The 27,130-nt window shown below is 50.4% G+C and overlaps 3 protein-coding genes, 4 non-coding genes and 5 pseudogenes across 7 annotated transcripts; all 12 read right to left on the reverse strand.

Moving 5' to 3' along the window:
* Positions 1-72: 72 nt before the first annotated feature.
* LOC123736237 (uncharacterized) lies at positions 73-244 on the reverse strand (annotated as a pseudogene).
* Positions 245-2,548: 2,304 nt separating this feature from the next.
* LOC123736250 (U5 spliceosomal RNA) lies at positions 2,549-2,665 on the reverse strand. Its single transcript, XR_006766013.1, has one exon. It is a non-coding gene; the product is annotated as a U5 spliceosomal RNA (small nuclear RNA).
* Positions 2,666-3,416: 751 nt separating this feature from the next.
* On the reverse strand, positions 3,417-3,591 carry LOC123736244 (uncharacterized; annotated as a pseudogene).
* Positions 3,592-10,345: 6,754 nt separating this feature from the next.
* On the reverse strand, positions 10,346-10,462 carry LOC123736251 (U5 spliceosomal RNA). Its single transcript, XR_006766014.1, has one exon. It is a non-coding gene; the product is annotated as a U5 spliceosomal RNA (small nuclear RNA).
* A 502-nt stretch (positions 10,463-10,964) lies between these two features.
* On the reverse strand, positions 10,965-11,138 carry LOC123736243 (uncharacterized; annotated as a pseudogene).
* A 2,368-nt stretch (positions 11,139-13,506) lies between these two features.
* LOC123736253 (U5 spliceosomal RNA) lies at positions 13,507-13,623 on the reverse strand. The gene has a single exon (XR_006766015.1). It is a non-coding gene; the product is annotated as a U5 spliceosomal RNA (small nuclear RNA).
* A 712-nt stretch (positions 13,624-14,335) lies between these two features.
* LOC123736232 (uncharacterized) lies at positions 14,336-14,511 on the reverse strand (annotated as a pseudogene).
* Positions 14,512-14,702: 191 nt separating this feature from the next.
* LOC123736202 (uncharacterized) lies at positions 14,703-22,518 on the reverse strand. Its single transcript, XM_045713162.1, has 3 exons — positions 22,504-22,518; positions 20,690-20,734; positions 14,703-15,506 (listed from the first exon to the last, which is right to left on the reverse strand). The coding sequence occupies exons 1-3, from the start codon at positions 22,516-22,518 to the stop codon at positions 14,937-14,939; spliced, it is 630 nt and encodes a 209-aa protein (XP_045569118.1). The 3' UTR covers positions 14,703-14,936.
* Positions 21,269-21,385, reverse strand: LOC123736254 (U5 spliceosomal RNA). Its single transcript, XR_006766016.1, has one exon. It is a non-coding gene; the product is annotated as a U5 spliceosomal RNA (small nuclear RNA).
* Positions 21,942-22,116, reverse strand: LOC123736240 (uncharacterized; annotated as a pseudogene).
* A 22-nt stretch (positions 22,519-22,540) lies between the features above and the next one.
* LOC123736203 (uncharacterized) lies at positions 22,541-23,901 on the reverse strand. The gene is made up of 2 exons (XM_045713163.1): positions 22,898-23,901; positions 22,541-22,815 (listed from the first exon to the last, which is right to left on the reverse strand). The coding sequence occupies exons 1-2, from the start codon at positions 23,877-23,879 to the stop codon at positions 22,541-22,543; spliced, it is 1,257 nt and encodes a 418-aa protein (XP_045569119.1). The 5' UTR covers positions 23,880-23,901.
* Positions 23,902-24,899: 998 nt separating this feature from the next.
* Positions 24,900-26,129, reverse strand: LOC106595972 (transposon TX1 uncharacterized 149 kDa protein). The gene has a single exon (XM_045713161.1). It carries the CDS (start codon positions 25,944-25,946, stop codon positions 24,915-24,917), a length of 1,032 nt encoding a protein of 343 aa, XP_045569117.1. The 5' UTR covers positions 25,947-26,129; the 3' UTR covers positions 24,900-24,914.
* Between the last annotated feature and the right edge of the window lie 1,001 nt (positions 26,130-27,130).

Below are 27,130 nucleotides of genomic sequence, written 5' to 3' on the forward strand. Positions count from 1 at the left end.
CATTCCTTCTCTTCTTCTGCTAGCTGTTTTACATAGATTTGGTGTATTTCTTTTTCCTTGACAATGGGAGAAAAGTGTTGCACCATTCCCGGAGGTACTGCAATACCGGATCGATGCGTGGAGCGGACGGAGCAAGCCCCATTTCCGACTCCCTGTTCGAAAAATCCATTTAATATGTAGTCCCCCGATGGGGGACGTATCAGATATTAAACTGATAAGAACAGATTTTTTTTACAAAATATATTTATTACTTTCTATGCCGTTCAATACAAAACCATATATTCCAATCAAAATCATAACTAGGCATTTATAATAATTACACAAACCAAAACCCTTAAACAAAGACCCAGGAAAACATCTTCCCTCCCCTTCTCACCTACAAACCAAACCCATACTAACAACAAAAAAATCCAAATAAACTCACCCCATCCTCCCGACCGACGGGGACGCCTCCTCCACTCCTGACGCTCCGCCGTCGGCCACCATCCCCTCTCCCCTGGATACAGAATCAGTGCCCGGCACAAGCGAACACTCTGTCTTGTGCCCCCACTTAAATCTATCACCCGCCCTCCTCCTGACTCTGGCCCGAGCACCCCATGCCCTCAAACAAAAAATTACCACCTTCCTCCGTCCCCCAACCCTGGGCAATGCCTGGAAGGTCCAGCTCAGCCAGGGGTGTAAAAGAGCATGAAGAGGAGGGAGCCCATGAGGGCCCCGCATCCTCTCCCCCTGCCCTACCCCCCCCTTACCAGCCTTCCTCCTCCTGCTGTCCTTACGCTCCCACTTTTTAGGTCTTTTTATCGGTGGAGGGCGCAGCCAGGGAACATCCCTATCTGCGTCCGTCAGCCCCCCCACCGCGTCATTCACCGTGTCCGTCAGCCCCCCTACCATCTCCCTCAGCTCCTCTACTCGTGATCTTACCTCTTTACTGTCCCCCACTCCTTTACTCCCTCTCCTTCTGGTCCCGCCACCACTGCCTTCTCTGTCTCCTCTCTTTCTCTCTCTTTCTCTTCCTCCGCCGTCTTCCCTGTCTCCTCCCTCTCTATTGCCTTCTCCGTCCCCTTCTTCTCCACCACCGTCTTCTCCAGCCCCTCCACCCTCCTGTCTCTTTCCTCCTCCTGCTCCTCCTCTCCTTCAGCCTTCCGTCCTTCTGGTTCCACCAAGTCCATTTCTTTCTTTCTCTCTTCTCCCGCTGCCGCTCTTTCCTTCTCCTCCCGCACTGTGTCCTTTTCCTCCGTGCCTTTTCTTTCCTCTTGTCCCTCTCCTCTTCTTCCCCATCCTCCGCTCTCGCTCCCCCCTGCTGCAGAACGCGTATGACCTCTGACGCGCCGGGCATCCACGCCACAGGTGCGTCAGCATGCCACACCCGTGACATGCCTTCGGCGCGTCACAGTTCCTCGCCTCGTGCTCGGCAGATCCACAATACCTGCATTTCTTTATGCTGCACGAGGCGAGGATATGACCATAGGCCATACAGCGCCTGCAGAACGGGGCTGACGTGCATAGTACAACGTCCCCTGTCAGCCCCAGGGAGAACATCGCCGGAGGATGGAGGGTAGCCTCCCAGGCCCCCTGGGTCTTCTCTAAGAAGGGCCTGATACCCTCTCTTCCCAGTCCAAAACCCTAGTGAGTCCTTGAGGAGCCTTCCTGAGGAGATGTTGTCCATATATCTCCCCAGGAAAGTCCTCACCTCTTCTTCCTTCACGTGAGGGTTATACATAGTGACCGTCACAAACCTAAAATTGGTCTTTGCCAAGCTCTTCACCGCATAGTGACACATAGGTCGTACGTCCACTAAATCCCTCACCTTCCGCATCGTCTCCTCATGCTGCTTCTCCGTATGGAACGTAACATCATACGCGCCCTCTAATGGATTGTCCTGGAGGCATAAAACGTCCTTTACCCCAAGCTTGAGCAAACCCATCAGGATGGTTCTCCCGAACGTTTCCCTCCCGAATTGCTCCACCTCCTTATCCTTCCACGCAAATCTTGCCGTGTTGGCCAGTCCGACCCCCGGAACAGTCCTGTTCGGGATATTCTCCTCCATGTTCTTCGGGTAAAGAAAACAACTCTCTTCAAAAAGAAGCCGCACAAAAACAAAAAACTTTCCTCCCTCCGGGCTTCCTTCGACCTTTTGGCTCAGCGGGCTTTGGGGCACCTCGGTACCAAGCTTGATCTGAGCCAAAAGGCCGAGAAGCGATAACCCACAAATTGACCCCTGCACCCGCCGGGCCCCCGGGGGCCTCGGCAGACCTCATCGGTTTGGCAAAAGTTGGCTCCTCCTCACCCAACGCTTCCCTGGTGACAGGCGGGTGTGTTTTTTTAAAAGTCGCTAATGCGTCGTTAGGTCACTAGCTCTTTAATCCTAGTGCGACTATTTGTTCAATGCCCGGCAAATACACCAGTCATCGTCGGGCTTGAACTCAATTGCCCGAGCGACTACTTTGAGTGGAAAAAATACGCCGGTCGGTCAGCCGGCTTCAAGTCAAACGCCTGAGCAAAAAGTCTCGGCGTCATCTCTGTCAATTTCTCTTGAAACAAGATACCGGGCTCTGCCAGAAGCAAAGCCCTTCCAAAAATACGTTGAACTCGTAAGTGTTCCTCTCCACGGAAGTCTTTAGTAAAAGGCGAAAGGCTTGTGCGTAATGAAGAGAAACCAGAGTCGTATGGAAGTCAGAGGTCGGGGCCCGAGACACACACGGTGCACTCTAGGCCGGGTCCCCGCGGGTGGTCCCCGAACCCACTCTTCCAAGTTTTCGAGGGCTGTGGGTAAAAAGTCACAGACAGACAGACAGACAGACAGACAGACAGACAGACAGACAGACAGACAGACAGACAGACAGACAGACAGACAGACAGACAGACAGACAGACAGACAATCCTGGTGAAGTGATTGTATTTTTGGGGGGGGCTCAAAAACACACACACACACAATCCTGGTGAAGTGATTGTATTTTTTGGGGGGGCTCAAAACACACACACACACACACACACACACACACACACACACACACACACACACACACACACACACACACACAATCCTGGTGAAGTGATTGTATTTTTGGGGGGCTCAAAACACACACACACACACACACACACACACACACACACACACACACACACACACACACACACACACACAAACAATCCTGGTGAAGTGATTGTATTTTTTTGGGGGGCTCAAAAACACACACACACACACACACACACACACACACACACACACACACTCCTGGCCAATGTATTTTTTTTTTTTTTTTTTTTTAAGTAAAATGGCGGGAAAACGGGGACCCCCATGAAGGGGGCTTCGCACTTGTTTCAGTTTGGATGATTCTTCTTTTTCATTCCTTCTCTTCTTCTGCTAGCTGTTTTACATAGATTTGGTGTATTTCTTTTCCTTGACAATGGGAGAAAAGTGTTGCACCATTCCCGGAGGTACTGCAATACCGGTCGATGCGTGGAGCGGACGGAGCAAGCCCCATTTCCGACTCCCTGTTCGAAAAATCCATTTAATATGTAGTCCCCCGATGGGGGACGTATCAGATATTAAACTGATAAGAACAGATTTTTTTCTTTTGGAAAAGTTTTATTGTCACAGTTCCTTTAAAAACAGCTCATATTTATATTTTTACATCATTTATACACAAACAAACAGCATGGAGGCATAAAACACAGCATTTGAATTACATTTGAATTTGTTAAAAAGTACATGTTGTTTACACCAATAAAAACAACCATTAATGAAAGTACTTTTCATTGTATAAAACATCAAATCTGTAAAAGCCATTTAAAATGTGTACAAATGATTTAAAAAGGAAAACATTTTTAAGACATAAAAATGTATTTAAAAAGTCACTTGTTAAAAGGCTGTCTTCGGTCCCTTGTACAGGAGCGGGGTGAGTCCTTATCAAACTTGCCTCCTCCTGCTCTTCCGAATCGATCACCGTCCCGTCCTTCGGGGCCCAGAGGAGATACCTCCCCTAGGTGCATCGCCCTAGGGCGCCGCAGCGCTGTCAGGCCGTGGCCGCAGGGACCTTGGGTGTTGTGGGGGACCCTTCGCCTGGGGTCGAGGCCCCCTTCCTTCTGTACCACCCCAGGGCTTCTGTGGCTACCATGGCCACTGCCTGGGGGTGGTGTTGACCTGTTTCGCTACCAGCAGGTTGCGGGAGGACCACAGTGCTGCCTTCAGACACGTGAGGGTGGGCCAGAGCTTGGTGAAGGCCTTTGGTGGAATAGGCCTTCGGCCCACCCCATACAGCACGAGCTGGGGCGTTAGGTCCTCCCCTGCTGGCAGACACGGGGAGATCAGGGGGCCTACTTCCTTCCACAGGTCCCTGGCGGCTCTGCACTCCCAGAGCAAGTGCCTCACCGACTCCTCTTGGCCACAGCCTGGTCGGGGCACGCGGATGTCCTCGCCATGCCCCGGGAGTGCATGACGGCCCTGACCGGGAGGATCTCATGGGCGACCATCCAGGACAGGTCCCGGTGCTGATTCAGGAGAGCAGGATGGGCCACATTACGCCAAACCGTTGTGGGCTCGCCTATAGCAAGCCCGCGCACTGGACACACTGGTTCCCGATCCTGCACAAGAGAGAGAAGAGAGCGATGTTTAGTTAAAACTGTGACTGCTTCTTTTTCCAATTTAAAATGTCTTAAAAACTTCTGGAGCTGGGCGTAGTGTGTGGGAAGCAGGAAAGAGACTGGGGCTCGCAGGTCGACTGGGATCAGCCTCAGAGACCTGAGGTAAGATCCCAGCCAGAACCTTGCGAGGGCCTGGGTCTTATTGGTGGCCGGGGAGGTGGCAAGAGTAAGATGTAACGCTGTGTAGCGGCTGCCCAGGAACAAGTAGAGGTCAGGCAAGCCTTTCCCCCCCCTTGGACCTGGGCCTCTTGACCACCTCCCTCCTCAGCCTCTCCCACTTGCTCCCCCACAAGAAGTAAAACAGCATCCGCTCCAGGGCTAAAAGAGTTCTCCTAGGGGGGATAAAAACAGAACTGATTAATAAAAGCACAGGTAAAATCACTGCTTTAATGATTAAAACCTTGCCCTCAAAAGTCAGCTGTCGTAGTCCCCAAAATCCCAGTCTCTGTCTTACTGTCCCCAGGATCCCACTCCAATTACCTCTCCCTCCTCCCTCCCTGTCAAACTTTACCCCGAGTACCCTTATGTCCGTCGTTTTCACAGTCAGTGGTAGTCTGGTCAAGTCTGGGTCTGCCCACGGTCCGAAAAATTGGGCCTCTGTCTTGTCTCTGTTCAGTCTCGCCCCAGAGGCTCGTCCGTACCAGTCAGTCCTGTCCAGGGTCCTGTCGACGGATAAAAGGTCGGTGCATAAAATATTGACGTCGTCCATGTAAAAAACGCACTTGGCGGTCATCCCCCACTCCCGGGATACCCACCCCACTGATCCGTTGGTCCCTTCTCAAGACCTGTGCCAGTGGTTCAATGCCGCCACAAACAGAAGGGGAGATAAAGGACAGCCCTGACGGACGCCGCAGTGTACTCCCACTGCTTTTGACAGATGCCCATTTACAAGGATTTTGCTGGTGATATCCCCGTACAGCAGTCCCACCCAAGCTAAAAACCTGTCCGGAAACCCATTTTTGCAGTACCTTAAAGAGGTACTGGTGCGAGACCCGATCAAAGGCTTTTTCAAAATCTAAATTTAGGACTACAAGCCGCATGTTTCTGTCTCTCGCATAACAGATGGCATCTCGGATCAGTATCAGGCTGTCCGTGATCTTCCTTCCGGGAATGGCACAGGTTTGATCCGGGTGGATCACCTCCCCCTAAGACAGAAGACATTCTGAGTGTTAAAACCTTGGTAAAAAGTTTACAATCAAAATTTAAAAGGGTTATCGGTCTCCAGTTCTTCAGGTCCGTCCTGTCGTTTTTCTTATATAAAAGAGTCACGATCCCCACTCTAAAACTGTCAGGTAGTCTGTCGAGGTATTCAAAGTCAGTAAAAACAGTCAGAAGTTCATCGGCTAAAACATCCCAAAAGGTCAGATAAAACTCCAAAGGGAGGCCGTCCTCCCCGGTGATTTACCCCTCTTAAAATGTTTCAGTCCTTGGTCAATTTCTGTCCTCGTCAAGTCTTTTGTCAGGTCGTCTGTGTTGGGTAAAATCTTGTCAATGTATGTTAAAACGTCCCCCATGGTTTCCTCACATACAACTTTTTCCCCAAACAGTTCCCCCATAAAAATCCTCGACTACTTCTTTCATTCCCTCTGTGTCTGTTTTTAAAAACCCATCTTTATTTTTTAAACCTGTCATTGTCCTACCCTTACTAACTATTTTCTTAAAAAAGTACCTTGTACACTTCTCCCCCTCTTCTAATTCCCCTCTCCTTACTTCTTAAAATAACCCCCTTACTTTTCTGTTCAGCTAAAAGTGCCATTTCCTTTTTACTTCTTTAATTTCATAGTTAAAATCAAAGCCCTGTTGGCCAAGGTTAAAATATCTTTCCAGTCGCTTTTGCAGTCCCACCATGCGTCTATCTTTTTCTTTGCTTTTCTTCTTTCCTATCTCTCTAAAGAAAGTCCTCGTCCTACCCTTCACCATTTCCCACCATTGTGCTCGTGTGTCAAAGAAGTCCTGTAGCGTCTGCCACTGGCTGAACTGCTCCCTGTACTGGCTAACTACTCTATCATCTTCTAAAAGGGAACAGTTCAATTTCCAGGGCCCTCTTCCCACAGTCACACCCGAAGTTAGTGAAAGGGTGCACGTCAGCATTACGTGATCTGAGAAAAAGGCAGGGGTTATTCTAGCATCAGTTGGGGGGCAGTCCCGGGTAAACAGATAGTCAATGCGAGAGGCTCTGGTGCCGTCACCACTGGTCCAGGTGAAGCCCTCCTCTCTTGGATGCAGGGTTTTAAAACAATCAGTCAGTTTAAAATCCCTGCACAGCCCTTGCAATAAAACACTTGACCTATCTACCTTAAAATCCTCTCCCGCCCCTCTCCTGTCTGCTCTATTTAAAACACAATTAAAATCCCCACCCACCACTAGAGGATCCCTCCCTAGCATGTGGGGCTGCAAGTCTTCTAAAAGTGCGCACCGGTCATGTTTATCGTTAAAACCATACACATTTAGCATGTTAAAATCCCTCCCCATAAAAGTACAATTGGCTAAAAGAGCGCGCCCACCTACCACCACCGTGCTCCCCCTCACCACCACATGTGGGGTCTTGATTAAAATGGCAACACCGTCATTTTTATTAAAATTTGAGCCACTCCAAATGGAGGGCCCATGCTGCCACTTGTCCTCCCATTTCCTATAAGAGGATAAAAAGGGTAGACCACACTCCTGTAATAAAAACACATCTGAATTAAACCTTTCTAAAAAGGATAAAACCGACTGTGCTCTTATTTCTGTTTTTATACTTCTCACATTTATAGTGGTGATGTTAAAAGCCATAAAAAGGTGAGTAAAAACAGTGCTAAATGAAAAGGCATTTAAACAGTTGAAAGGAGGTTATTTTTCTGGTACTTCCTCTCTCTCCGCCGGGGTAACGGGGGATGGCAGGGAGAGGAGGTTAAAACCGGACTTAAAAAGGAGATTGTGTTGGGGGAGTTGGGGGGAAGGTTCTGGGTTCTTCCTCCCCCTGGGAGCTCTCCCATTCCACCTTGCCCTTTTCTCATCGCCTTGTTCGGGGTCGGAGAGCTCCTCCGCATTTCTTTTTCGTGGGGGGGGTGTTCCTCCAGAATCTCCACCCCTCTCCCATATCTCTTTCCGACACAGTCTCCATACTGTCTGACCCACTTGGGGAGTTCTCACTCAAGATCTCTCCGGGGCCGTCTTTCTCGGCCCTTTCTCCTTCAGGGGTCACATTAATCTGGGGCAGGGGGATTGGGGGGGGTTGTCCTCTCCTCCCACTTTTTCCACCACTGCACCTTCCGCGCCCTCCACTACCACCGGCTCCACCACTACATTCTCAACCACCACCGGCTCCACCACCACCTCCTCGGCAACTGCCGTTCCTCCCCTTGGCGCTCAGAAGTCCGGTCCGCGGCCGCCGTCTCCCTCTCCCTCCTTTCGGCCCTGACCTTATTGGCCCAGGAGAAGGGGCAGCCGCGGATGAGGTGGGACCGCTCGCCACAGAGGTTGCACGACCTTCCGTTCGTGCACTCCTCGTAGCGGTGGCCCACCTCCGGCACTTCATGCAGACGACCTTTTACAGGCCTCTGCCAGGTGGCCATGTTCACCACACTTACGGCACAGCTTGGGCTGGTCCTGGTAGTGAACATGGCCTCTATTCTCTCCGAGGACTATGGTGGATGGGATGGCTTTCAACCCACCATAGCCCCCAGGATCCTCCCTCTGCTGGACAGTCACCCTCCAGGCCCCTGTCCAGATCCCATCGGGATCCTTCACCTGGACCAAGGGCCCCTTCACGTTGCAGTACCTGCCCAGCCATACTGCAACGTCCTCCGGCTGTACGGTTTCATTGTACATACGGATAATAACGGTTTTAATGCTATTATCCGTCAGCTTGGTCACCTCAAACATGGCTGTGAGGGACCCCTGGATGTTCAGGGAGTTCTGGAGTTGCCCCCAGAACTCCCGCAGGAAGCTGGCGTTGGCAAAACTGACATCGAAGCCCTTCCCATAGGGAAGGGCTAAGATGCAGTTTACCTGCGCGGGATGGAAACCGAGCTCTTTCTGGAGGAATTTTCTGGAGAAATCCAATCGGGATAACTCCATTATTTTCCCTCCCTTCTCCTTTAAGAGGAGGCGCACTGCATGGTGCCTCCTCATGCCAACCTGTGCTGCTGACATGATGGAGGCCCACTCCCTTTACAGCCCAACACCGGTGAAAAAGGGGGGGAGGGGAAGGGAAAAAAGGGAGGGAAAGGAAGGGGGGGGAGAGGGGTTGGGTGTGGGGGTTGGGAAGAAGGAAAGGGGTGTAAGACACCCGAGGAAGCTGGCAGGCTCGGCCAGACTAAGCTAACCGGGCCTACCAGCACCACGGGACACACAACAACCTATCTAGCACAGCACCAAACTAATCTTATTAACAATGGGAAGGAACACTAGGAGGGGAATTTTTTGTTTTATATTTTCCACAAGAGGGAGAGGCACAAAAGGGAGAGACAAAAATTAAACCACACAACCAAACTAAGGCTAGAAAGCTAGCAGGCCCCGCCAGCAGGCCAGGCTAAGCCTACCAGCTGGCAGGCCCACCAGCCAAGAGGCCTTACAACAAAAACAAACACGGCGCACCAACCAAAAGGGAAGACAAACTAGGGGGTAAGACTAACAATGCACAAGACTAACAAAACAAATTAATTAAAGTAAAAGGGGAACAAGGGGGGTAAGGGAGAAAAAAAGGACACACTGACTAACAAACACCTGCCCAAACTTGAGGGACACGAAGGCTAGCAGGCCTCACCAGCAGGCCAGGCTATGCTAACCAGCTAGCAGGCTAGCCAGCAAAAGGTCCCTCAGTTGGCAACACAAATAACAAGAAACAGAAAAAAACTAAGGATACAAAGGGGATGGGGGTAAAGAAAAAAAACAGTCAAACAATGCCTGCCACGCCTAAGGGGCAGGCTAGCAGGCCAAGCTAAAGCTAGCAGGCCGACAAGCCAGAAAGCCACCCCAGCTAGCAGACAACACACAACTGAAGACAATGGGAGGAGCTAAGGAGGGGACTATAGGATACACAGGGGAGGAGAGATGCAAAACAGGACAAGCAGGGGAAAAACACAAATAAATTAAATAACTAAGGAAAAAAGACCAGAGGGCCTTTAAACTCACCCTACAGGTGCTGGTGCACCTGTAGTCCACCACCAAAACCACCACCTAACCCAGGACAAAGAATAAACAAGGGTGAGACAAAAAAAAAACAACAATAATGACAATAAATAATGATTTGACAAAAATAAATAGCACAATTTCCCGGGCGCCCTCCGGCCTACGATCGCTTCTCTGATCAAGTGCAGCACTGACAAGGTAACTACACTTGATCTGAGCCAAAAGGCCGAGAAGCGATAACCCACAAATTGACCCCTGCACCCGCCGGGCCCCCGGGGGCCTCGGCAGACCTCATCGGTTTGGCAAAAGTTGGCTCCTCCTCACCCAACGCTTCCCTGGTGACAGGCGGGTGTGTTTTTTTTTAAAAGTCGCTAATGCGTCGTTAGGTCACTAGCTCTTTAATCCTAGTGCGACTATTTGTTCAATGCCCGGCAAATACACCAGTCATCGTCGGGCTTGAACTCAATTGCCCGAGCGACTACTTTGAGTGGAAAAAATACGCCGGTCGGTCAGCCGGCTTCAAGTCAAACGCCTGAGCAAAAGTCTCGGCGTCATCTCTGTCAATTTCTCTTGAAACAAGATACCGGGCTCTGCCAGAAGCAAAGCCCTTCCAAAAATACGTTGAACTCGTAAGTGTTCCTCTCCACGGAAGTCTTTAGTAAAAGGCGAAAGGCTTGTGCGTAATGAAGAGAAACCAGAGTCGTATGGAAGTCAGAGGTCGGGGCCCGAGACACACACGGTGCACTCTAGGCCGGGTCCCCGCGGGTGGTCCCCGAACCCACTCTTCCAAGTTTTCGAGGGCTGTGGGTAAAAAGTCACAGACAGACAGACAGACAGACAGACAGACAGACAGACAGACAGACAGACAGACAGACAGACAATCCTGGTGAAGTGATTGTATTTTTGGGGGGCTCAAAAACACACACACACACAATCCTGGTGAAGTGATTGTATTTTTTGGGGGGGGCTCAAAAACACACACACACACACACACACACACACACACACACACACACACTCCTGGCCAATGTATTTTTTTTTTTTTTTTTTTTTTAAGTAAAATGGCGGGAAAACGGGGGACCCCCATGAAGGGGGCTTCGCACTTGTTTCAGTTTGGATGATTCTTCTTTTTTCATTCCTTCTCTTCTTCTGCTAGCTGTTTTACATAGATTTGGTGTATTTCTTTTTCCTTGACAATGGGAGAAAAGTGTTGCACCATTCCCGGAGGTACTGCAATACCGGTCGATGCGTGGAGCGGACGGAGCAAGCCCCATTTCCGACTCCCTGTTCGAAAAATCCATTTAATATGTAGTCCCCCGATGGGGGACGTATCAGATATTAAACTGATAAGAACAGATTTTTTTTTTTACAAAATATATTTATTACGTTCTATGCCGTTCAATACAAAACCATATATTCCAATCAAAATCATAACATAGGCATTTATAATAATTACACAAACCAAAAACCCTTAAACAAAGACCCATGGGAAAGCATCTTCCCTCCCCTTCTCACCTACAAACCAAACCCATACTAACAACAAAAAATCCAAATAAACTCACCCCATCCTCCCGACCGACGGGGACGCCTCCTCCACTCCTGACGCTCCTCCGTCGGCCACCATCCCCTCTCCCCTGGATACAGAATCAGCGCCCGGCACAAGCGAACACTCTGTCTTGTGCCCCCACTTAAATCTATCACCCCGCCCTCCTCCTGACTCTGGCCCGAGCACCCCAGTGCCCTCAAACAGGAAAATTACCACCTTCCTCCGTCCCCCAACCCTGGGCCATGCCTGGAAGGTCCAGCTCAGCCAGGGGTGTAAAGAGCATGAAGAGGAGGGGAGCCCATGAGGGCCCCGCATCCTCTCCCCCTGCCCTACCCCCCCTTACCAGCCTTCCTCCTCCTGCTGTCCTTAGCGCTCCCTCTTTTAGGTCTTTTTATCGGTGGAGGCGCAGCAGGAACATCCCTATCTGCGTCCGTCAGGCCCCCCACCGCGTCATTCACCGTGTCCGTCAGCCCCCCTACCATCTCCCTCAGCTCCTCTACTCGTGATCTTACCTCTTTACTGTCCCCCCACTCCTTTACTCCCTCTCCTTCTGGTCCCGCCACCACTGCCTTCTCTGTCTCCTCTCTTTCTCTCTCTTTCTCTTCCACCACCGTCTTCCCTGTCTCCTCCCTCTCAGCCTTCTCGTCCCCTTCTTCTCCACCACCGTCTTCTCCAGCCCCTCCACCCTTCTGTCTCTTTCCTCCTCCTGCTCCTCCTCTCCTTCAGCCTTCCGTCCTTCTGGTTCCACCAAGTCCATTTCTTTCTTTCTCTCTTCTCCCGCTGCCGCTCTTTCCTTCTCCTCCCGCACTGTGTCCTTTTCCTCCGTGCCTTTTCTTTCCTCTTGTTCCTCTCCTCTTCTTCCCCCATCCTCCGCTCTCGCTCCCCCCTGCTGCAGACGCCGTATGACCTCTGACGCGCCGGGCATTCACGCCACAGGTGCGTCAGCATGCCACACCCGTGACATGCCTTCGGCGCGTCACAGTCCCTCGCCTCGTGCTCCGTAGATCCACAATACCTGCACTTCTTTGTGCTGCACGAGGCGAGGATATGACCGTAGGCCATACAACGCCTGCAGAACGGAGGCTGACGGGCATAATGCAACGTCCCCCGGTCAGCCCCCAGGGAGAACATCGCCGGAGGATGGAGGTATCCACCCAATCCATTTGGGTCCTCTCTTAGGAGGGCCTGGAAACCCCTCCTCCCGGTCCAAAAGCCCAGGGAATCTTTGAGGTGCCTTCCTGAGGAGACACCATCCATGTATCTCCCCAGAAAGGCCCTCACCTCCTCGTCCTTAACGTAAGGGTTGTAAATGTTCACGTTAACCACTCGGAAATTGCTCTTCGCCAAGCTGGTCACCAAGTAATGAGACATCGGCTTCTCCTTTTCCACTTCTCTCACCTTTCTGAGAATCTCGTCGTGCTTATTTCTCCGTGTGCAATGCCACATCATATGCACCCTCTAATGGGTTTTCTTGTAGGCAGAACACATCCTCCACCGTCAGCCCAAGGATACCGATCAAGATGGTCCTCCCAAAAGCGTCTCTGTCAATTGGCTCCATCGCCTTATCCCTCCAGGAAAAGCGCACCGTATTCGCCAGCCCCATCCTAGGGACTGGCCTCCATGTAGTATTTTGCGCCATCTCCGCAAAGGAGCTTGGCGCACTCTCCTCCGCTCCTGCCTTTCCTCCAAAAAAGTAAAAACTGAAAAGAGCGGCAAAATACACCAACCGTGATTCTCAAAAAACCAAAAACAACAAACTTTCCTCCCTCCTGCCTTCCTTCGACCTTTTGGCTCAGCGGGCTTTGGGGCACCTCGGTACCAAGCTTGATCTGAGCCAAAAGGCCGAGAAGCGATAACCCACAAATTGACCCCTGCACCCGCCGGGCCCCGGGGCCTCGGCAGACCTCATCGGTTTGGCAAAAGTTGGCTCCTCCTCACCCAACGCTTCCCTGGTGACAGGCGGGTGTGTTTTTTTTTAAAAGTCGCTAATGCGTCGTTAGGTCACTAGCTCTTTAATCCTAGTGCGACTATTTGTTCAATGCCCGGCAAATACACCAGTCATCGTCGGGCTTGAACTCAATTGCCCGAGCGACTACTTTGAGTGGAAAAAATACGCCGGTCGGTCAGCCGGCTTCAAGTCAAACGCCTGAGCAAAAAGTCTCGGCGTCATCTCTGTCAATTTCTCTTGAAACAAGATACCGGGCTCTGCCAGAAGCAAAGCCCTTCCAAAAATACGTTGAACTCGTAAGTGTTCCTCTCCACGGAAGTCTTTAGTAAAAGGCGAAAGGCTTGTGCGTAATGAAGAGAAACCAGAGTCGTATGGAAGTCAGAGGTCGGGGCCCGAGACACACACGGTGCACTCTAGGCCGGGTCCCCGCGGGTGGTCCCCGAACCCACTCTTCCAAGTTTTCGAGGGCTGTGGGTAAAAAGTCACAGACAGACAGACAGACAGACAGACAGACAGACAGACAGACAGACAGACAGACAGACAGACAGACAGACAGACAATCCTGGTGAAGTGATTGTATTTTTGGGGGGGCTCAAAAACACACACACACACAATCCTGGTGAAGTGATTGTATTTTTTTGGGGGGCTCAAAAACACACACACACACACACACACACACACACACACACACACACACACACACACACACAATCCTGGTGAAGTGATTGTATTTTTTGGGGGGCTCAAAAACACACACACACACACACACACACACACACACACACACACACACACACACACACACACACAAACAATCCTGGTGAAGTGATTGTATTTTTGGGGGCTCAAAAAACACACACACACACACACACACACACACACACACACACACACTCCTGGCCAATGTATTTTTTTTTTTTTTCTTTTTTTTTTAAGTAAAATGGCGGGAAAACGGGGACCCCCATGAAGGGGGCTTCGCACTTGTTTCAGTTTGGATGATTCTTCTTTTTCATTCCTTCTCTTCTTCTGCTAGCTGTTTTACATAGATTTGGTGTATTTCTTTTTCCTTGACAATGGGAGAAAAGTGTTGCACCATTCCCGGAGGTACTGCAATACCGGGTCGATGCGTGGAGCGGACGGAGCAAGCCCCATTTCCGACTCCCTGTTCGAAAAATCCATTTAATATGTAGTCCCCCGATGGGGGACGTATCAGATATTAAACTGATAAGAACAGATTTTTTTCTTTTGGAAAAGTTTTATTGTCACAGTTCCTTTAAAAACAGCTCATATTTATATTTTTACATCATTTATACACAAACAAACAGCATGGAGGCATAAAACACAGCATTTGAATTACATTTGAATTTGTTAAAAAGTACATGTTGTTTACACCAATAAAAACAACCATTAATGAAAGTACTTTTCGTTGTATAAAACATCAAATCTGTAAAAGCCATTTAAAATGTGTACAAATGATTTAAAAAGGAAAACATTTTTAAGACATAAAAAATGTATTTAAAAAGTCACTTGTTAAAAGGCTGTCTTCGGTCCCTTGTACAGGAGCGGGGTGAGTCCTTATCAAACTTGCCTCCTCCTGCTCTTCCGAATCGATCACCGTCCCGTCCTTCGGGGCCCAGAGGAGATACCTCCCCTAGGTGCATCGCCCTAGGCGCCGCAGCGCTGTCAGGCCGTGGCCGCAGGGACCTTGGGTGTTGTGGGGGACCCTTCGCCTGGGGTCGAGGCCCCCTTCCTTCTGTACCACCCCAGGGCTTCTGTGGCTACCATGGCCACTGCCTGGGGGGTGGTGTTGACCTGTTTCGCTACCAGCAGATTGCGGGAGGACCACAGTGCTGCCTTCAGACACGTGAGGGTGGGCCAGAGCTTGGTGAAGGCCTTTGGTGGAATAGGCCTTCGGCCCACCCCATACAGCACGAGCTGGGGCGTTAGGTCCTCCCCTGCTGGCAGACACGGGGAGATCAGGGGGCCTACTTCCTTCCACAGGTCCCTGGCGGCTCTGCACTCCCAGAGCAAGTGCCTCACCGACTCCTCTTGGCCACAGCCTGGTCGGGGGCACGCGGATGTCCTCGCCATGCCCCGGGAGTGCATGACGGCCCTGACCGGGAGGATCTCATGGGCGACCATCCAGGACAGGTCCCGGTGCTGATTCAGGAGAGCAGGATGGGCCACATTACGCCAAACCGTTGTGGGCTCGCCTATAGCAAGCCCGCGCACTGGACACACTGGTTCCCGATCCTGCACAAGAGAGAGAAGAGAGCGATGTTTAGTTAAAACTGTGACTGCTTCTTTTTCCAATTTAAAATGTCTTAAAAACTTCTGGAGCTGGGCGTAGTGTGTGGGAAGCAGGAAAGAGACTGGGGCTCGCAGGTCGACTGGGATCAGCCTCAGAGACCTGAGGTAAGATCCCAGCCAGAACCTTGCGAGGGCCTGGGTCTTATTGGTGGCCGGGGAGGTGGCAAGAGTAAGATGTAACGCTGTGTAGCGGCTGCCCAGGAACAAGTAGAGGTCAGGCAAGCCTTTCCCCCCCTTGGACCTGGGCCTCTTGACCACCTCCCTCCTCAGCCTCTCCCACTTGCTCCCCCACAAGAAGTAAAACAGCATCCGCTCCAGGGCTAAAAGAGTTCTCCTAGGGGGGATAAAAACAGAACTGATTAATAAAAGCACAGGTAAAATCACTGCTTTAATGATTAAAACCTTGCCCTCAAAAGTCAGCTGTCGTAGTCCCCAAAATCCCAGTCTCTGTCTTACTGTCCCCAGGATCCCACTCCAATTACCTCTCCCTCCTCCCTCCCTGTCAAACTTTACCCCGAGTACCCTTATGTCCGTCGTTTTCACAGTCAGTGGTAGTCTGGTCAAGTCTGGGTCTGCCCACGGTCCGAAAAATTGGGCCTCTGTCTTGTCTCTGTTCAGTCTCGCCCCAGAGGCTCGTCCGTACCAGTCAGTCCTGTCCAGGGTCCTGTCGACGGATAAAAGGTCGGTGCATAAAATATTGACGTCGTCCATGTAAAAAACGCACTTGGCGGTCATCCCCCACTCCCGGGATACCCACCCCACTGATCCGTTGGTCCCTTCTCAAGACCTGTGCCAGTGGTTCAATGCCGGCCACAAACAGAAGGGGAGATAAAGGACAGCCCTGACGGACGCCGCAGTGTACTCCCACTGCTTTTGACAGATGCCCATTTACAAGGATTTTGCTGGTGATATCCCCGTACAGCAGTCCCACCCAAGCTAAAAACCTGTCCGGGAAACCCATTTTTTGCAGTACCTTAAAGAGGTACTGGTGCGAGACCCGATCAAAGGCTTTTTCAAAATCTAAATTTAGGACTACAAGCCGCATGTTTCTGTCTCTCGCATAACAGATGGCATCTCGGATCAGTATCAGGCTGTCCGTGATCTTCCTTCCGGGAATGGCACAGGTTTGATCCGGGTGGATCACCTCCCCTAAGACAGAAGACATTCTGAGTGTTAAAACCTTGGTAAAAAGTTTACAATCAAAATTTAAAAGGGTTATCGGTCTCCAGTTCTTCAGGTCCGTCCTGTCGTTTTTCTTATATAAAAGAGTCACGATCCCCACTCTAAAACTGTCAGGTAGTCTGTCGAGGTATTCAAAGTCAGTAAAAACAGTCAGAAGTTCATCGGCTAAAACATCCCAAAAGGTCAGATAAAACTCCAAAGGGAGGCCGTCCTCCCCCGGTGATTTACCCCTCTTAAAATGTTTCAGTCCTTGGTCAATTTCTGTCCTCGTCAAGTCTTTTGTCAGGTCGTCTGTGTTGGGTAAAATCTTGTCAATGTATGTTAAAACGTCCCCCATGGTTTCCTCACATACAACTTTTTCCCCAAACAGTTCCCCATAAAAATCCTCGACTACTTCTTTCATTCCCTCTGTGTCTGTTTTTAAAAACCCATCTTTATTTTTTAAACCTGTCATTGTCCTACCCTTACTAACTATTTTCTTAAAAAGTACCTTGTACACTTCTCCCCCTCTTCTAATTCCCTCTCCTTACTTCTTAAAATAACCCCCTTACTTTTCTGTTCAGCTAAAAGTGCCATTTCCTTTTTACTTCTTTAATTTCATAGTTAAAATCAAGGCCCTGTTGGCCAAGGTTAAAATATCTTTCCAGTCGCTTTTGCAGTCCCACCATGCGTCTATCTTTTTCTTTGCTTTTCTTCTTTCCTATCTCTCTAAAGAAAGTCCTCGTCCTACCCTTCACCATTTCCCACCATTGTGCTCGTGTGTCAAAGAAGTCCTGTAGCGTCTGCCACTGGCTGAACTGCTCCCTGTACTGGCTAACTACTCTATCATCTTCTAAAAGGGAACAGTTCAATTTCCAGGGCCCTCTTCCCACAGTCACACCCGAAGTTAGTGAAAGGGTGCACGTCAGCATTACGTGATCTGAGAAAAAGGCAGGGGTTATTCTAGCATCAGTTGGGGGCAGTCCCGGGTAAACAGATAGTCAATGCGAGAGGCTCTGGTGCCGTCACCACTGGTCCAGGTGAAGCCCTCCTCTCTTGGATGCAGGGTTTTAAAACAATCAGTCAGTTTAAAATCCCTGCACAGCCCTTGCAATAAAACACTTGACCTATCTACCTTAAAATCCTCTCCCGCCCCTCTCCTGTCTGCTCTATTTAAAACACAATTAAAATCCCCACCCACCACTAGAGGATCCCTCCCTAGCATGTGGGACTGCAAGTCTTCTAAAAGTGCGCACCGGTCATGTTTATCGTTAAAACCATACACATTTAGCATGTTAAAATCCCTCCCCATAAAAGTACAATTGGCTAAAAGAGCGCGCCCACCTACCACCACCGTGCTCCCCCTCACCACCACATGTGGGGTCTTGATTAAAATGGCAACACCGTCATTTTTATTAAAATTTGAGCCACTCCAAATGGAGGGCCCATGCTGCCACTTGTCCTCCCATTTCCTATAAGAGGATAAAAAGGGTAGACCACACTCCTGTAATAAAAACACATCTGAATTAAACCTTTCTAAAAAGGATAAAACCGACTGTGCTCTTATTTCTGTTTTTATACTTCTCACATTTATAGTGGTGATGTTAAAAGCCATAAAAAGGTGAGTAAAAACAGTGCTAAATGAAAAGGCATTTAAACAGTTGAAAGGAGGTTATTTTTCTGGTACTTCCTCTCTCTCCGCCCGGGGTAACGGGGGATGGCAGGGAGAGGAGGTTAAAACCGGACTTAAAAAGGAGATTGTGTTGGGGGGAGTTGGGGGGAAGGTTCTGGGTTCTTCCTCCCCTGGGAGCTCTCCCATTCCACCTTGCCCTTTTTCTCATCGCCTTGTTCGGGGTCGGAGAGCTCCTCCGCATTTCTTTTTCGTGGGGGAGGTGTTCCTCCAGAATCTCCACCCCTCTCCCATATCTCTTTCCGACACAGTCTCCATACTGTCTGACCCACTTGGGGAGTTCTCACTCAAGATCTCTCCGGGGCCGTCTTTCTCGGCCCTTTCTCCTTCAGGGGTCACATTAATCTGGGGCAGGGGATTGGGGGGGGTTGTCCTCTCCTCCCACTTTTTCCACCACTGCACCTTCCGCGCCCTCCACTACCACCGGCTCCACCACTACATTCTCAACCACCACCGGCTCCACCACCACCTCCTCGGCAACTGCCGTTCCCTCCCCTTGGCGCTCAGAAGTCCGGTCCGCGGCCGCCGTCTCCCTCTCCCTCCTTTCGGCCCTGACCTTATTGGCCCAGGAGAAGGGGCAGCCGCGGATGAGGTGGGACCGCTCGCCACAGAGGTTGCACGACCTTCCGTTCGTGCACTCCTCGTAGCGGTGGCCCACCTCCCGGCACTTCATGCAGACGACCTTTTTACAGGCCTCTGCCAGGTGGCCATGTTCACCACACTTACGGCACAGCTTGGGCTGGTCCTGGTAGTGAACATGGCCTCTATTCTCTCCGAGGACTATGGTGGATGGGATGGCTTTCAACCCACCATAGCCCCCAGGATCCTCCCTCTGCTGGACAGTCACCCTCCAGGCCCCTGTCCAGATCCCATCGGGATCCTTCACCTGGACCAAGGGCCCCTTCACGTTGCAGTACCTGCCCAGCCATACTGCAACGTCCTCCGGCTGTACGGTTTCATTGTACATACGGATAATAACGGTTTTAATGCTATTATCCGTCAGCTTGGTCACCTCAAACATGGCTGTGAGGGACCCCTGGATGTTCAGGGAGTTCTGGAGTTGCCCCCAGAACTCCCGCAGGAAGCTGGCGTTGGCAAAACTGACATCGAAGCCCTTCCCATAGGGAAGGGCTAAGATGCAGTTTACCTGCGCGGGATGGAAACCGAGCTCTTTCTGGAGGAATTTTCTGGAGAAATCCAATCGGGATAACTCCATTATTTTCCCTCCCTTCTCCTTTAAGAGGAGGCGCACTGCATGGTGCCTCCTCATGCCAACCTGTGCTGCTGACATGATGGAGGCCCACTCCCTTTACAGCCCAACACCGGTGAAAAAGGGGGGGAGGGGAAGGGAAAAAAGGGAGGGAAAGGAAGGGGGGGGGGGAGAGGGGGTTGGGTGTGGGGGTTGGGAAGAAGGAAAGGGGTGTAAGACACCCGAGGAAGCTGGCAGGCTCGGCCAGACTAAGCTAACCGGGCCTACCAGCACCACGGGACACACAACAACCTATCTAGCACAGCACCAAACTAATCTTATTAACAATGGGAAGGAACACTAGGAGGGGAATTTTTTGTTTTATATTTTCCACAAGAGGGAGAGGCACAAAAGGGAGAGACAAAAATTAAACCACACAACCAAACTAAGGCTAGAAAGCTAGCAGGCCCCGCCAGCAGGCCAGGCTAAGCCTACCAGCTGGCAGGCCCACCAGCCAAGAGGCCTTACAACAAAAACAAACACGGCGCACCAACCAAAAGGGAAGACAAACTAGGGGGTAAGACTAACAATGCACAAGACTAACAAAACAAATTAATTAAAGTAAAAGGGGAACAAGGGGGGTAAGGGAGAAAAAGGGACACACTGACTAACAAACACCTGCCCAAACTTGAGGGACACGAAGGCTAGCAGGCCTCACCAGCAGGCCAGGCTATGCTAACCAGCTAGCAGGCTAGCCAGCAAAAGGTCCCTCAGTTGGCAACACAAATAACAAGAAACAGAAAAAAACTAAGGATACAAAGGGGATGGGGGTAAAGAAAAAAAACAGTCAAACAATGCCTGCCACGCCTAAGGGGCAGGCTAGCAGGCCAAGCTAAAGCTAGCAGGCCGACAAGCCAGAAAGCCACCCCAGCTAGCAGACAACACACAACTGAAGACAATGGGAGGAGCTAAGGAGGGGACTATAGGATACACAGGGGAGGAGAGATGCAAAACAGGACAAGCAGGGGAAAAACACAAATAAATTAAATAACTAAGGAAAAAAGACCAGAGGGCCTTTAAACTCACCCTACAGGTGCTGGTGCACCTGTAGTCCACCACCAAAACCACCACCTAACCCAGGACAAAGAATAAACAAGGGTGAGACAAAAAAAAACAACAATAATGACAATAAATAATGATTTGACAAAATAAATAGCACAATTTCCCGGGCGCCCTCCGGCCTACGATCGCTTCTCTGATCAAGTGCAGCACTGACAAGGTAACTACACTTGATCTGAGCCAAAAGGCCGAGAAGCGATAACCCACAAATTGACCCCTGCACCCGCCGGGTCCCGGGGCCTCGGCAGACCTCATCGGTTTGGCAAAAGTTGGCTCCTCCTCACCCAACGCTTCCCTGGTGACAGGCGGGTGTGTTTTTTTTTAAAAGTCGCTAATGCGTCGTTAGGTCACTAGCTCTTTAATCCTAGTGCGACTATTTGTTCAATGCCCGGCAAATACACCAGTCATCGTCGGGCTTGAACTCAATTGCCCGAGCGACTACTTTGAGTGGAAAAAATACGCCGGTCGGTCAGCCGGCTTCAAGTCAAACGCCTGAGCAAAAGTCTCGGCGTCATCTCTGTCAATTTCTCTTGAAACAAGATACCGGGCTCTGCCAGAAGCAAAGCCCTTCCAAAAATACGTTGAACTCGTAAGTGTTCCTCTCCACGGAAGTCTTTAGTAAAAGGCGAAAGGCTTGTGCGTAATGAAGAGAAACCAGAGTCGTATGGAAGTCAGAGGTCGGGGCCCGAGACACACACGGTGCACTCTAGGCCGGGTCCCCGCGGGTGGTCCCCGAACCCACTCTTCCAAGTTTTCGAGGGCTGTGGGTAAAAAGTCACAGACAGACAGACAGACAGACAGACAGACAGACAGACAGACAGACAGACAGACAGACAGACAGACAGACAGACAGACAATCCTGGTGAAGTGATTGTATTTTTGGGGGCTCAAAACACACACACACACACACACACACACACACACACACACACACACACACACAAACAATCCTGGTGAAGTGATTGTATTTTTTGGGGGGGGCTCAAAAACACACACACACACACACACACACACACACACACACACACTCCTGGCCAATGTATTATTTTTTTTTTTCTTTTTTTTTTTTAAGTAAAATGGCGGGAAAACGGGGGACCCCCATGAAGGGGGCTTCGCACTTGTTTCAGTTTGGATGATTCTTCTTTTTCATTCCTTCTCTTCTTCTGCTAGCTGTTTTACATAGATTTGGTGTATTTCTTTTTCCTTGACAATGGGAGAAAAGTGTTGCACCATTCCCGGAGGTACTGCAATACCGGGTCGATGCGTGGAGCGGACGGAGCAAGCCCCATTTCCGACTCCCTGTTCGAAAAATCCATTTAATATGTAGTCCCCCGATGGGGGACGTATCGGATATTAAACTGATAAGAACAGATTTTTTCTTTTGGAAAAGTTTTATTGTCACAGTTCCTTTAAAAACAGCTCATATTTATATTTTTACATCATTTATACACAAACAAACAGCATGGAGGCATAAAACACAGCATTTGAATTACATTTGAATTTGTTAAAAAGTACATGTTGTTTACACCAATAAAAACAACCATTAATGAAAGTACTTTTCGTTGTATAAAACATCAAATCTGTAAAAGCCATTTAAAATGTGTACAAATGATTTAAAAAGAAAAACATTTTTAAGACATAAAAATGTATTTAAAAAGTCACTTGTTAAAAAGCTGTCTTCGGTCCCTTGTACAGGAGCGGGGTGAGTCCTTATCAAACTTGCCTCCTCCTGCTCTTCCGAATCGATCACCGTCCCGTCCTTCGGGGCCCAGAGGAGATACCTCCCCTAGGTGCATCGCCCTAGGCGCCGCAGCGCTGTCAGGCCGTGGCCGCAGGGACCTTGGGTGTTGTGGGGGACCCTTCGCCTGGGGTCGAGGCCCCCTTCCTTCTGTACCACCCCAGGGCTTCTGTGGCTACCATGGCCACTGCCTGGGGGGTGGTGTTGACCTGTTTCGCTACCAGCAGGTTGCGGGAGGACCACAGTGCTGCCTTCAGACACGTGAGGGTGGGCCAGAGCTTGGTGAAGGCCTTTGGTGGAATAGGCCTTCGGCCCACCCCATACAGCACGAGCTGGGGCGTTAGGTCCTCCCCTGCTGGCAGACACGGGGAGATCAGGGGGCCTACTTCCTTCCACAGGTCCCTGGCGGCTCTGCACTCCCAGAGCAAGTGCCTCACCGACTCCTCTTGGCCACAGCCTGGTCGGGGGCACGCGGATGTCCTCGCCATGCCCCGGGAGTGCATGACGGCCCTGACCGGGGAGGATCTCATGGGCGACCATCCAGGACAGGTCCCGGTGCTGATTCAGGAGAGCAGGATGGGCCACATTACGCCAAACCGTTGTGGGCTCGCCTATAGCAAGCCCGCGCACTGGACACACTGGTTCCCGATCCTGCACAAGAGAGAGAAGAGAGCGATGTTTAGTTAAAACTGTGACTGCTTCTTTTTCCAATTTAAAATGTCTTAAAAACTTCTGGAGCTGGGCGTAGTGTGTGGGAAGCAGGAAAGAGACTGGGGCTCGCAGGTCGACTGGGATCAGCCTCAGAGACCTGAGGTAAGATCCCAGCCAGAACCTTGCGAGGGCCTGGGTCTTATTGGTGGCCGGGGAGGTGGCAAGAGTAAGATGTAACGCTGTGTAGCGGCTGCCCAGGAACAAGTAGAGGTCAGGCAAGCCTTTCCCCCCCTTGGACCTGGGCCTCTTGACCACCTCCCTCCTCAGCCTCTCCCACTTGCTCCCCCACAAGAAGTAAAACAGCATCCGCTCCAGGGCTAAAAGAGTTCTCCTAGGGGGGATAAAAACAGAACTGATTAATAAAAGCACAGGTAAAATCACTGCTTTAATGATTAAAACCTTGCCCTCAAAAGTCAGCTGTCGTAGTCCCCAAAATCCCAGTCTCTGTCTTACTGTCCCCAGGATCCCACTCCAATTACCTCTCCCTCCTCCCTCCCTGTCAAACTTTACCCCGAGTACCCTTATGTCCGTCGTTTTCACAGTCAGTGGTAGTCTGGTCAAGTCTGGGTCTGCCCACGGTCCGAAAAATTGGGCCTCTGTCTTGTCTCTGTTCAGTCTCGCCCCAGAGGCTCGTCCGTACCAGTCAGTCCTGTCCAGGGTCCTGTCGACGGATAAAAGGTCGGTGCATAAAATATTGACGTCGTCCATGTAAAAACGCACTTGGCGGTCATCCCCCCACTCCCCGGGATACCCACCCCACTGATCCGTTGGTCCCTTCTCAAGACCTGTGCCAGTGGTTCAATGCCGGCCACAAACAGAAGGGGAGATAAAGGACAGCCCTGACGGACGCCGCAGTGTACTCCCACTGCTTTTGACAGATGCCCATTTACAAGGATTTTGCTGGTGATATCCCCGTACAGCAGTCCCACCCAAGCTAAAAACCTGTCCGGGAAACCCATTTTTTGCAGTACCTTAAAGAGGTACTGGTGCGAGACCCGATCAAAGGCTTTTTCAAAATCTAAATTTAGGACTACAAGCCGCATGTTTCTGTCTCTCGCATAACAGATGGCATCTCGGATCAGTATCAGGCTGTCCGTGATCTTCCTTCCGGGAATGGCACAGGTTTGATCCGGGTGGATCACCTCCCCTAAGACAGAAGACATTCTGAGTGTTAAAACCTTGGTAAAAAGTTTACAATCAAAATTTAAAAGGGTTATCGGTCTCCAGTTCTTCAGGTCCGTCCTGTCGTTTTTCTTATATAAAAGAGTCACGATCCCCACTCTAAAACTGTCAGGTAGTCTGTCGAGGTATTCAAAGTCAGTAAAAACAGTCAGAAGTTCATCGGCTAAAACATCCCAAAAGGTCAGATAAAACTCCAAAGGGAGGCCGTCCTCCCCCGGTGATTTACCCCTCTTAAAATGTTTCAGTCCTTGGTCAATTTCTGTCCTCGTCAAGTCTTTTGTCAGGTCGTCTGTGTTGGGTAAAATCTTGTCAATGTATGTTAAAACGTCCCCCATGGTTTCCTCACATACAACTTTTTCCCCAAACAGTTCCCCATAAAAATCCTCGACTACTTCTTTCATTCCCTCTGTGTCTGTTTTTAAAAACCCATCTTTATTTTTTAAACCTGTCATTGTCCTACCCTTACTAACTATTTTCTTAAAAAGTACCTTGTACACTTCTCCCCCTCTTCTAATTCCCTCTCCTTACTTCTTAAAATAACCCCCTTACTTTTCTGTTCAGCTAAAAGTGCCATTTCCTTTTTACTTCTTTAATTTCATAGTTAAAATCAAGGCCCTGTTGGCCAAGGTTAAAATATCTTTCCAGTCGCTTTTGCAGTCCCACCATGCGTCTATCTTTTTCTTTGCTTTTCTTCTTTCCTATCTCTCTAAAGAAAGTCCTCGTCCTACCCTTCACCATTTCCCACCATTGTGCTCGTGTGTCAAAGAAGTCCTGTAGCGTCTGCCACTGGCTGAACTGCTCCCTGTACTGGCTAACTACTCTATCATCTTCTAAAAGGGAACAGTTCAATTTCCAGGGCCCTCTTCCCACAGTCACACCCGAAGTTAGTGAAAGGGTGCACGTCAGCATTACGTGATCTGAGAAAAAGGCAGGGGTTATTCTAGCATCAGTTGGGGGGCAGTCCCGGGTAAACAGATAGTCAATGCGAGAGGCTCTGGTGCCGTCACCACTGGTCCAGGTGAAGCCCTCCTCTCTTGGATGCAGGGTTTTAAAACAATCAGTCAGTTTAAAATCCCTGCACAGCCCTTGCAATAAAACACTTGACCTATCTACCTTAAAATCCTCTCCCGCCCCTCTCCTGTCTGCTCTATTTAAAACACAATTAAAATCCCCACCCACCACTAGAGGATCCCTCCCTAGCATGTGGGACTGCAAGTCTTCTAAAAGTGCGCACCGGTCATGTTTATCGTTAAAACCATACACATTTAGCATGTTAAAATCCCTCCCCATAAAAGTACAATTGGCTAAAAGAGCGCGCCCACCTACCACCACCGTGCTCCCCCTCACCACCACATGTGGGGTCTTGATTAAAATGGCAACACCGTCATTTTTATTAAAATTTGAGCCACTCCAAATGGAGGGCCCATGCTGCCACTTGTCCTCCCATTTCCTATAAGAGGATAAAAAGGGTAGACCACACTCCTGTAATAAAAACACATCTGAATTAAACCTTTCTAAAAAGGATAAAACCGACTGTGCTCTTATTTCTGTTTTTATACTTCTCACATTTATAGTGGTGATGTTAAAAGCCATAAAAAGGTGAGTAAAAACAGTGCTAAATGAAAAGGCATTTAAACAGTTGAAAGGAGGTTATTTTTCTGGTACTTCCTCTCTCTCCCGCCGGGGTAACGGGGGATGGCAGGGAGAGGAGGTTAAAACCGGACTTAAAAAGGAGATTGTGTTGGGGGAGTTGGGGGGGAAGGTTCTGGGTTCTTCCTCCCCTGGGAGCTCTCCCATTCCACCTTGCCCTTTTTCTCATCGCCTTGTTCGGGGTCGGAGAGCTCCTCCGCATTTCTTTTTCGTGGGGGGGGTGTTCCTCCAGAATCTCCACCCCCTCTCCCATATCTCTTTCCGACACAGTCTCCATACTGTCTGACCCACTTGGGGAGTTCTCACTCAAGATCTCTCCGGGGCCGTCTTTCTCGGCCCTTTCTCCTTCAGGGGTCACATTAATCTGGGGCAGGGGATTGGGGGGGGGTTGTCCTCTCCTCCCACTTTTTCCACCACTGCACCTTCCGCGCCCTCCACTACCACCGGCTCCACCACTACATTCTCAACCACCACCGGCTCCACCACCACCTCCTCGGCAACTGCCGTTCCTCCCCCTTGGCGCTCAGAAGTCCGGTCCGCGGCCGCCGTCTCCCTCTCCCTCCTTTCGGCCCTGACCTTATTGGCCCAGGAGAAGGGGCAGCCGCGGATGAGGTGGGACCGCTCGCCACAGAGGTTGCACGACCTTCCGTTCGTGCACTCCTCGTAGCGGTGGCCCACCTCCCGGCACTTCATGCAGACGACCTTTTACAGGCCTCTGCCAGGTGGCCATGTTCACCACACTTACGGCACAGCTTGGGCTGGTCCTGGTAGTGAACATGGCCTCTATTCTCTCCGAGGACTATGGTGGATGGGATGGCTTTCAACCCACCATAGCCCCCAGGATCCTCCCTCTGCTGGACAGTCACCCTCCAGGCCCCTGTCCAGATCCCATCGGGATCCTTCACCTGGACCAAGGGCCCCTTCACGTTGCAGTACCTGCCCAGCCATACTGCAACGTCCTCCGGCTGTACGGTTTCATTGTACATACGGATAATAACGGTTTTAATGCTATTATCCGTCAGCTTGGTCACCTCAAACATGGCTGTGAGGGACCCCTGGATGTTCAGGGAGTTCTGGAGTTGCCCCCAGAACTCCCGCAGGAAGCTGGCGTTGGCAAAACTGACATC

Source organism: Salmo salar, unplaced genomic scaffold, assembly GCF_905237065.1.
Source record: "Salmo salar unplaced genomic scaffold, Ssal_v3.1, whole genome shotgun sequence".
Classification (NCBI taxonomy): domain Eukaryota; kingdom Metazoa; phylum Chordata; class Actinopteri; order Salmoniformes; family Salmonidae; genus Salmo; species Salmo salar.